This window comes from Arvicola amphibius, chromosome 15, assembly GCF_903992535.2.
Source record: "Arvicola amphibius chromosome 15, mArvAmp1.2, whole genome shotgun sequence".
Classification (NCBI taxonomy): Eukaryota; Metazoa; Chordata; class Mammalia; order Rodentia; family Cricetidae; genus Arvicola; species Arvicola amphibius.
This window is the reverse complement of record NC_052061.1, coordinates 45558171-45569284: the sequence shown is the minus strand read 5'-3', so window position 1 is coordinate 45569284 and position 11114 is coordinate 45558171. Positions and strand designations below refer to the sequence as shown.

Here is an 11114-nt window from a genome sequence, read left to right as displayed (position 1 = left end):
GAGTCCCTTCAGCACTCTAGGACTTAGTTTGTGCTCTGGAAATTGGGAAAGCTTGGAAAGAACTCCCTAGACTCTTTGCAGGCTGCTCTCCTCCCACTGGCTGTGTGCTGTGAACCATGGAACGCATGCAAAATAACAGAGGGTACTGCAGCGCGTGTGGAACACGGCGGCCCCGGCTCGCTCCTCGCCGGCTGCCACAATCCAGCAGGCTCTGAAATTGGAAAGCACTTTTATTTCCATCGGCTCCTGATTGGAGTGCCTCTCTCAATGTAGGGTTATAGGTGCCTGGAGACAGCTCTGGCTGGAATGAATAGTGCAAGAAATGGTCGCACAATAGGGAGGTTGAGACATAGCACGGAAATAATTTTTAAGAATATGCGAGCAAGCAAAAATCAAAAACGCTTGTCTTAAGCGAAGCCCCCTGTGATGGAGAGAGCATTAGAAGCCTCTTTGCCCTGCAGATAGAAAACAACAGCCCAGTGAGGGGAGTAACCACTTCAAGGTCACACAGCAAAGGTAGCTGAGGCAAACACAAAATGCAGGTCTGAGTAGGAAAGAGTTGTCCAAAGTGAGAGGTGTCCTCCACCCTCATACCTCTGAATGAGAGAGAAGACCAGGGGGGTGAAGCTTTCATGGGGGGCTTCTGAGAGTTGGGTGCCTTGCAATGCCGTCACCCAGTCCCTGAGCGTTTCGTGGCTGACCCTCACTGAGCCTTACTGAACTGTATTTGCTAAACAGTGGTCAAGATGCCGGGCCTCGGTTTCCTCATCTGCCAAGGTGAACTGTGCCTGTCTCCCTCATGGGACGGTTGGCACGAGTCTGTTAAAGGGGCTGGCTGTGCTAGAACACCTAGACATGACCGCTATGGGTGCTGCACGTGTGTGTTGCTCCCTGACCTGGCCCACAGTGTGGGAACTCAAGCTTCTCCACTCACACAGACCAAGCAGAGGGTCCAGAGAGATTGAGTCACTCCTCAGAACATGGCCACATGGGGCCCCCTGCAGGGCTGACCCAAGGCTCAACATTAGAGAAGAGAGAGAGAGACAGGAAGCCAATGCTCAAGACCCCATAGTCTGGGATGGTACAGTTCAGGATCCATTATATCTCCATTCTCAAAATGTCTGTGTCAGGGAGAAGGAGATGAACATGAAGTGTCTCCCTCCTTAGTGTAGTGGGCAGCACATCTGTATCATGGATGTACATGCTTCCACAGGGGTAGGGACCTGTCCAGTGGCATGACCCAAGCACATAGTAACTGCCCGGTAACCGAGAAGTAAACAGGAGGTTCAGAGATGGCTGAAGCAGCTGCAGGAACAATGCACAAATGCAATAATGTCTGTACTACCAAGACTCATGCTCCCTTCCTTCTTTTGTTCTTCTTCTGGAGGCGGACAGGTGAGCCCTGGCCCCACAGTCTGTGGCAATGCCCACGTCTTCCAGAGACAGGGACCTGCGTCCTGGACACCATCACTTTGGCTCCTGCAGCCCCTTGAGTCAGCTCTGGCCTGGTCCAGAGCCTCAGTCAGTCAAGGGCCTTTATTACCGCAGGGCTCGGAAGGTGGGCACCCTGGACGCCTCTCCAGAGGCGGACCTGAAGAAGGAGATCCTGGTGAATGTGGGTGGCCGGCGATATCTACTGCCCTGGAGCACCCTGGATGCCTTCCCGCTAAGCCGCCTGAGCAGACTCCGGCTGTGTCGCAGCTACGAGGAGATCACACAACTCTGTGATGACTATGATGAGAACAGCCAGGAGTTCTTCTTTGACAGGAGCCCCAATGCCTTCGGGGTGATCGTGAGCTTCCTGGCTGCGGGAAAGCTGGTGCTTCTGCGGGAGATGTGCGCGCTGTCGTTCCGGGAAGAGTTGAGCTACTGGGGCATCGAGGAAGCCAACCTGGAACGCTGCTGCCTGCGCAAGCTCATGAAGAAGCTGGAGGAGGCAGCGGAGCTGCGCCGGGAGGAGGCTATGCAGCGCCAGCAGCAGCGCCAGGCCTGCCACTCTGAAGTACAGTCTTCGCGATGGGCCCGCAGCATGAACCAGCTGCGTGAGATGGTGGAGGACCCACAGTCGGGGCTGCCTGGGAAAGTCTTTGCCTGCCTCTCCATTCTCTTCGTGGCCACCACGGCTGTCAGTCTGTGTGTGAGTACCATGCCCGACTTCAGGGCTGAGGAGGACAAGGTGAGTGGTTGCCCATGAGGGACCATGGAGCAGCTCAGGGACATTTAGGAAACCATGGAAATAGTTTCCTTCCTTTTTTTTTTTCTTGGAGACAGGGTCTCATGTAGCCAGGCTTGCCTCAACTTGCCCAGTGAGGCCTTAAACCATTGATCTTCCTGCCTATACTGCCTGAATGCTGGGACTACAGGTGTACACCACCAAACCCTGTTTTATGCAGTACTGGGAATTGAACCCAGGGCTTCCTAAATGCTAGGCAAGCTCTCTAATTACTGAGCTATAACTCTAGTCCTTTTTGTTGTTGTTGTTTTAAGACTGGGTCTTGGGCTGGAGAGATGGCTCAGCGGTTAAGAGCATTGCCTGTTCCTCCAAAGGTCCTGAGTTCAATTCCCAGTGACCACATGTTGGCTCACAACCATCTGAAATGAGATCTGATGCCTTCTTCTGGCCTGCAGGCATACACACAGACAGAATTGTATACATAATAAATAAATAAATATTTTAAAAAAATTGGGTCTCATGTAGTCCAGGCTGACCGAGAGCTCTCTATCCAGCCAAGGCTAGCCTCTAATTTATCATCCTACTGCTACCACCTTCTGAGTGCTGGGAGGACAAACATGTGTCCCCCACACCCAGCTAAATGTCTTCATCTAAATAAGCAAGAGAATATGAACACATCCTATGTGAATTTTATATACACATATATAATAATATATAGTTTTATATAGAATATAATACACATATAGAATAATATACAGTTTTAGACACTCCAGCCACAAGTGTAACTTTTTCACCTTTATTGGAAGAATGGGGCCCTTAAAGTCATTATGTGTTCCTGGCTCTGTAGGGAGCCCTGGATATTGACAAAGTCATGTTTGGTTTGGGACGGTGGGAAGACCCATCATCCACTTCCCAGGTCCTGTGATGGGGTGGAGAGTGCTGGTCCTCACTGATCTTAGTTACCTTCTCAGTAAAATGGGAGACATTTCTCTGAACGTTCCCATATTTATTGCCTTTAATGTTTATCGAGCAACTACTTTATGTTAAGTATTGGCTCAGAACCCAGATCCCTGCACATGAGCCAACCCTACCCCAGATGGAGACTCAACAATGCTACATGTATTTCCTCTGGCTGAGGAATAGATTGTAGCAGAAATACTCGGCCCTTCTTTTTCTGGTTGCCACCTCCCACAAAGTCTCTTAGTATCTCTGGGGGAGAACTCAGAGACTGGTCCTTGGCAGCCCCAACAAGCTAGGCTTGGCCACCCATCCTCAACAGACCAAGTAAACAATAGTGCAAACCAGAGAGGTGATTAATCAAGGTGGCCACATTATGGGAAGAGAAATTAATAGAGATGTCCAGTGGCCCCCAAATCATCTTTGGGTTCCAATGTGAAGTCTGTATTTAGATTACATTGTTATTATAATTCTAAAGTGTGTGTGTTCAGGTATATGTGCCTCAGCATGCATGTGGTCTAGAGGACATGCATGGGGAGGTCAGAGGACAACTTGCAAGAGTCGATTCTCTCCTACCGTGTGGGTCCTGGGCCATCAGGCCTGGGATAATTTAAGTTAAGAAAAGCTGGCAAGAAATAAGCCAAGCTAAGGTCAGGCATTCATAAAAATGAATAAGACTCTGTGTGATTATTTGGGAGCTGGGTGGCAGGGCCTACAAAGAGCAAAGAGTAAAAACAACAAAAACAAAAACAAACAAACAAAAAACCAACTACACAGAGGTAGAATGTTTCCTCTGGGTCAAGGTCACTTTAGGTCTGCCAGGACCTAGGACCTAACCCCCAACAAGCCCAGTAACACTAGGGGAAAAAAAAAGCTTAAGCCTGGTAACAGCCCTAGGTGGAGCTTGTCTCCTGGAGAGAAATTTGCCTGCAGATCTTTCCAGCCCTCTACTTAACTCTCAGACCAGTGAGATGGCTCTGTGGGTGAACCGTGGGTAAAGGTGCTTGCTGCCAAGCCTAACAAGCCGACCCATCTACCTTCTGTCTCTGAGCTTTTACCTTTCTCTCTTCTATATTCCTTTCTTTCCTTCTTATTCCGTGGCTGGTAGTGTGGCTGGGTGACTGGCTCCTGGCATCCTGTTCTTCTCCTCCTTTTCTCACTCCTTCCTCTCCTCTCCTCTCTTTCTCCTTTTATTTATTCTCTCTGCCTACCTATTGGCCATTCAGCTCTTTATTAGACCAATCAGCTGTCTTAGGCAGGCAAAGTAACACAGCTTCACAGGGTTAAGCAAATGCAACATAAAAGACTGCAACACATCTTTAAATAAATATTAAACAAATGTTCCACGGCATAAACAAATGTAACACGTCTTAAGCTAATAATCCACAACACCTGTGCACCCCTACATTCTCTTCGCAGACAGCTGCGAGACACCAAGGACCCCAGGAACCAGATGGTCTGTATCCTGGTCTGCTTTCTGTTGCTCAGATAAGCATCCTGATCAAACACAATTTGGAAAGGAAAGGGTTTATTTGACTCCCGCTTCCAGATCACAGGCCATCAGTGAAGGAAGTTAGGGCAGGAACTCAAGCAAGGACCTGAAGCAGAAACCACAGAGGAGGAGGAAGGCTACGGACTGGTTGCTGTTCAGCTAGCTCTCTTACACAGCCCAGGCCTGTCTGTCTAGGGACAGTGCCACCCGCAGTAGGCTGGGCCCTCCTACATAAATGAGCATGCCAACAGGCCAATCTGACCAAGGCAGTTCCCCCATTGAGACTCTCTTAAGAGTCTCTTGGATTTGTAAAGTCAACAGCTGAACTATCTAGAAGAGTCTCAAAGCTGAAATAGGAACCTGCATTTGTTCAAAAGGCAGATGAAAAGCTTGAAAATAGAACTAGACCATTTCCTAAGGTCAAACATGGATTCTCTCCGAATTTACACTACAGCTCTCTTGTCACCCGAGCCTCCATCTACATTAGATTATGATAGACAAGGAGGCAGAATTAAAACCACACACGCATGTGTTTGTACTCACATCACATGCACACACATGTACACACACACACCCCCATCATTTCCTCACAGATTTTCCCCACGCAGTACAGCCTTACCAGAGATCCAGCATACACCTTACACAGGATAAGGTCTCCACAAATATTTGTTGAACAAAATCTATTTCATCTGATTGACTGTGGTGATATATTTTTTTTTTTTTGGTTTTTCGAGACAGGGTTTCTCTGTAGCTTTTTTAGAGCCTGTCCTGGAACTAGCTCTTGTAGACCAGGCTGGCCTCGAACTCACAGAGATCCGCCTGCCTCTGCCTCCCGAGTGCTGGGATTAAAGGCGTGCGCCACCACCGCCCGGCGACTGTGGTGATATTTTGCTTATGATCTAACAAATAAAGCTTGCCTGGCGACCAGAATGCAGAGCTAAACCACTAGAGGCCAGGGAGTAGTGGCACATACCTTTAATCTCAGGACTCTGGGGACAGATGGATCTCTGTTAGTTCAAAACCACCCTCGGCTACACAAAATTGATCCAGTTTGAAAGAGAAACAGCTCACACAAGGATGATCCCAGCACTTACTTGGGATCACAGGCCTTTCATCCTTGTACTAGGGAGGTGGAGACCGGAGTGATATGGTTGGGTGGAGAGAGGAACTTAAGGCGGGAGGAGACAAGAGCTCAGTGCAGTCTGAGCAAGCAATCTGATGGCAGGATTGCCCTTTTGGTCTGAGCACTGGTAGAGGTAAGAACTCTAGTGGCTGGCCACTCTGCTTCTCTGATCCTACAGCTTTCACCCCCTGATAGCTGACTTCGAGATTTTATTATTAAGACCAATTAGAATTTGTACCATAACTGACCAATGTTTTCTCCCAAAGAAAAAGATATATAACACTCAAATCCTCAGTCTTTCCAATTGCTGATCTCCACCCTGAGACTGGAGTTGCCACCAGGAGCATCCCCATCCCCCAACCCCAAGAGTCTTTTAGCACAAAGCATGCCATCGGAAGGTCTGCTTGCTCACGGGGATATCTCCACGTTGATTTTGCTTCTGAAGATTAGGGCACATTAAGCAATGTCCATATCCCAGTCAGGGATACCGGGTCGCAGCTGCTGAATAATCACACGCGTGTCCTCCACACGCCTGCCCTCCTTTTGCAGGGAGAGAAGACAGTGTGGGGGAGTCAGGAGCTTCCCTGTGCAGAGGAGTAAGGGCATCGCAGGGCCTAATGCTTTGAAAATGACTGTGAATGCAAACCCAGGCCGGGTTTAACACCACTGCCACTGGGGAAATCAAATCAGGGGCAGGTCACCAGTTTGCAGTCCTGGGCAGCCCAAAGTTGTCTCTGAGAAACTGGCAGCCGTGTCCCATGGGATAAAAGGGATTCGTGTTCAGAGACAGCCACAGTGTCCTTGTGCTTACTCGCTGGTGGAGCCACCTTTGTACATGCTGCCCTTTCTCTGTTTTTGTTGGGGATTATATTTCAGAGAGCCAGGGAGGCTAAAGCCAGGCAATCCTAAAATGTTTGTTCTTTCAAGACAGTGCCTCGACATTTACATAAAAAGCGTCTGTTCTCTCTCTAGTATATGCCTTGTCTTTCTTATTCGTCCTCAGGGGACAGCAGGCAGGCAGAGAGGGGCTCTATTTAGTCAGTCAGCTGTTAAGGCTGGCCGGTTTTTCCTGAGGAGAGCCATAGGGCACAGGGATTTAATGACACCCCGAGGAACTCAGAGCCTGCGGCTGTGACCCATAGAAACCCAGATTCCTGTGCTTTGTCACAGCTGCCATCTGGCTGTGCCATGCTTGATGGTTCATTGGGGGATTGGTCGATGACCTTTGTGGGGTTTCCTCTTGTTGGCCAGGGTCTGGAGCTCAGTTGGTAGAGTGTTGGTCCAGCCTGTGCGAAGTTGATCCCTAGCGGTGCCTAAACCAAGTGTGGTAGCTCACACCTGTAATCCTAAGGGTGTAGGCAGGAGGATCAGAAGTTCAAGGTCATCCTTGGCTACCAAGAGACTGTCTGTTCCCTTGGGCGTATTTTCATTCCTCGAGGGTGTGCACAGAGGCATGACCTTGCTGAGTCTTGAGTGCGAGTTTGACCCCTGGAGGAGCTGCCATGTTGTTCCCTAAATTCAAGTTCCCTGTAACCCAGACCACCAGGTTCTCTCCCTCCCTTTCCCTCTCTTATTCTCTCTCCTCCCCCTTCCCCTCTCCTTCTCTCTCTCTCTCTCTGTAGCTCAGACAACTTTCTAGAGCTGTTTGTCCCCTTCTACCACGTGGGTCCAGGCACGTTGTCGAACTTGCCTTGGCCACAAGAGCTTTAACCCGCTGAGCCATCTCGTCAGCCCTCAGTCTTCTTTTAATCAAGGTTTTCAGGTGCGCACATTGAAATTTCAAAAAAAAAAAAAAAAAAAAAAAAAAGACAAAAAAACCCACACCCCTGCAATTCCACCCTTGTCAATCTAGACCATTTCCCTCACCCCCAAATTTCCCTTGGGCCCTCTCCAGTCAACCCAGGGCTCCCTGAGCAGTCATTTGTTTATTTATTTATTTATTTATTTATTTTTGGTTTTTCAAGCCAGGGTTTCTCTTTGTAGCTTTGGAGCCTGTCCTGGAACTTGCTCTGTAAACCAGACCAGCCTTGAACTCAGTTAGATCCACCTGCCTCTGTCTCCCAAGTGCTGGGATTAAAGGCGTTCGCTGCTGCCACTGCCTGATTGAGCAGTTGTTTTGATGGCTGGAGTCCTGGAAGTGAGCCTCCCCTAGTCCCAACTGTTGCCTGTCTGTGGCCGCTGGCTTGCTAGGCCCTATAAGCCTGTGTGGTCCTTTCATTTCTAACGAAGACTCCTCAGGCCTGGCTCACCTTGACTTTAGGAATAAGCAGCGCTCTTCTCACTACCCCCAGAGACAAGGCATGCGCCATGGAGGCTGATTCCCCCACTTGGTCTGGGATTAGGAGGAATCCCAAAACCAGAATTTTCTGTGCCCACATCCAGAAAGATGAGAACAAGGTAGACCAAAGTGCCCTGGCCCCGGTAGCCAGAGTCTTCCTCGGAGAGAAACAAGTGTTTTGTTTTCTTCTTCTTTCTTTCCTTTATATTGGCAGGGCTGGACTGAACGTCACATCCTCAACTGAAGCCCTACATCCATATCTTGTGTCCCAGCATGGCTGCAGAAATGCCAGCTCCTGCAGGCGGGCACCAGGCTGGTTAGGATGCAGGGCAGAGCGGGATGCAGATGGAGTGACTAGGCAGAGCCTGTCTGCTGCAGTGCAGGAAGGCCGGCAGCCCAGACCATGGGAGGGAGGACGGAGTGTACATGGCTTGAATAGCCAAACACCAGCACCAGAGGCAGAAGCTCAGCCTGCTGGGGCCTGCTGGGCCCTCCAGAGTCACCTTCCCCAGCTGCTGGTCACTGAACCCAGCTTTCTCTACTTGGGTGTGTCATTCTCCCCTGGGGTGTTGGTCCTTTGTGACAGGCCCCTCTACTCTCCTGGAGCCAAGAAAGGGGTCAGTGTAAGGAGCTCACAGCCTTGGCCGATGCCCTTTACCTAGCAATGCTTCTTCCAAAGGTGACAAGCTTTGGCTGTAGCTAACTGTAATGGAGGCAGGAAAGCCGGCTTTCCACCAGGTTGATCTGCCATGTACAACCACACAATGGACAGTTCAGCCCACAGGACTTAGCAAGATCACACTGTGTCTCCAGGGCAGTGGTTCTCAACCTGTGGGTCACAACCCCTTTGGAGGGAGTCGCATATCAGATACCCTGCATATGAGATATTTACATTATGATTCATAACAGTAGTAAAATTACAGTTATGAAGAACCAACAAAAATAACTATGTTTGGGGGTCACCACAACATGAAGAACTATATTAAAGTCACAGCATCAGGAAGGTTGAGAAACACTGCTCTAGGACCTGGGAAGACAGCTTGGTGGGTTAGTTGTTTGATTGGCATGCACAAGGACCTGAGTCAGAGCCCTGGAATGCACATGAAAAAGCTGGGTGTCATGACATGCACCTGGAATACCAGCACTGGGGAGGTAGACACAGGCAGATCCCTGGGGCTTGCTGGCCAGCCAGCCTAGCCTAATTGGCAAGCCCCAGGCCAGTAAGAGACCCTGTCCCAAAAGCAAAAACAAAAATCCCATAAAAACAAAGTGGACAGAGGCGGGCGGTGGTTGCACACGCCTTTAATCCCAGCACTCGGGAGGCAGAGGCAGGCAGATCTCTGTGAGTTCGAGGCCAGCCTGGTCTACAAGAGCTAGTTCCAGGACAGGCTCTAAAGCTACAGAAAAACCCTGTCTCAAAAAACAAAAAAAAGAAAAAAACAAAACAAAAAAACCAAAGTGGACAGAGCCTGAAGAATTACAGTCCCAATTGTTTTCTGGCCATCACATGCACACACACACACACACACCCACACACACACACACACACACACACACCTAGCAAGGCTTTTCAGAAGGAAGCCATTTCCTTACATTTCCTTACACTCCCACAAAGCAACCACAGAGCTACTTCACCATGCCTTCTCCACCATGGCTGGCTGTTCCTCGTAAACCATGAACCTGTATAAATCCTTCCTCCTTTGAGCCGCTGTGCTGTTATGCCAGGTTTTTTTTTTTTTTTTTTTTTTTTTTTTTTTGGTTTTTCGAGACAGGGTTTCCCTGTAGTTTCTAGAGCCTGTCCTGGAACTAGCTCTTGTAGACCAGGCTGGCCTCGAACTCAGAGATCCGCCTGCCTCTGCCTCCCGAGTGCTGGGATTAAAGGCGTGCGCCACCACCGCCCGGCAATATGCCAGGTTTTAAGGGCCGCTGACTAACCCGTGCTTCTGTGGCTCTCTCACCCCAGGGAGAATGCACGAGAAAGTGCTATTACATCTTCGTGGTGGAGACCATCTGCGTGGCCTGGTTCTCCCTGGAGTTCTGTCTGCGTTTTGCCCAGGCCCGGAACAAATGTCAGTTCTTCCGTGGACCCCTGAATGTCATCGACATTCTAGCCATCTCCCCGTACTACGTGTCGCTTGTGGTGTCCGAGGAGTCCCCGGAGGCAGGCGAGAGGCTGAGTGGCAGCTCCTACTTGGAGAAAGTAGGACTGGTGCTGCGTGTTTTGCGGGCGCTACGTATCCTCTACGTGATGCGTCTGGCCCGCCACTCGCTGGGGCTGCAGACGCTGGGTCTCACGGTGCGTCGCTGCGCCAGGGAGTTTGGCCTTCTTCTGCTCTTCCTGGGTGTGGCTGTCACCCTCTTCTCTCCTTTAGTCTACGTGGCTGAGAATGAGTCTGGAAGGGTCCTAGAGTTCACCAGCATCCCCGCGTCCTACTGGTGGGCCATCATCTCCATGACCACGGTGGGCTATGGGGACATGGTCCCTCGCAGCGTTCCCGGTCAGATGGTGGCTCTGAGCAGCATTCTTAGTGGTATCCTCATCATGGCCTTCCCAGCCACATCCATCTTTCACACCTTCTCCCATTCCTACCTGGAGCTGAAGCGGGAGCAGGAGCAGGTCCAGGCCCGCCTCAGGCGTCTTCAGAACACAAACTCGGCCAGCGAAAGGGAGCTTCTGAGCGATGTGGATGACCTGGTCCCCGAGGGCCTGGTCTCCCCCATCCGCTACGTGTAACTCCTACCACCTTAGGAATGCACCGTAATTTCAGCTCATCCCACGGCTGAGACAAGCTCCTGCACCTCTCCGGTGGACCATCTGGGGGGGTGTTCTCAGAATGCTGACTTCCAAAGCAGGAAAGGTGCCAGACCATAACACCACTGGTGTGATCCTGGGCACATCCCTTGTCCTTCCCCAGCTCCCTGCCACCTACTGGGCACAGTTCATCTTGGTAGGCTGAGTTGGTGGCCCTGTGTTCTTTCCCCTCCCTTGCAGACTCTGTGCTATTCCACCTTGGTCCTGGATGCTCACTGAACTGATATTCACCGCTAATAGTGAGATACGGAGTCTGCAGATTTCCATCCTCTTCCCCCA

The 11114-nt window shown here is 50.3% G+C and overlaps 1 protein-coding gene across 1 annotated transcript; it reads left to right on the top strand.

The window, feature by feature from the left end:
• Nucleotides 1-1423: 1423 nt before the first annotated feature.
• On the top strand, nucleotides 1424-10757 carry Kcng4 (potassium voltage-gated channel modifier subfamily G member 4). Its single transcript, XM_038313319.1, has 2 exons — nucleotides 1424-2176; nucleotides 9987-10757. Exons 1-2 carry the CDS (start codon nucleotides 1424-1426, stop codon nucleotides 10755-10757), a joined length of 1524 nt encoding a protein of 507 aa, XP_038169247.1.
• Nucleotides 10758-11114: the final 357 nt, after the last annotated feature.

Coding starts and splice junctions, on each gene's coding strand:
- Kcng4 (XM_038313319.1), top strand. CDS start 1,424: ATGCCCACGTCTTCCAGAGACAGGGACCTGCGTCCTGGACACCATCAC. Junction 2,177..9,986: donor TCAGGGCTGAGGAGGACAAG/GTGAGTGGTTGC, acceptor CTCTCACCCCAG/GGAGAATGCACGAGAAAGTG.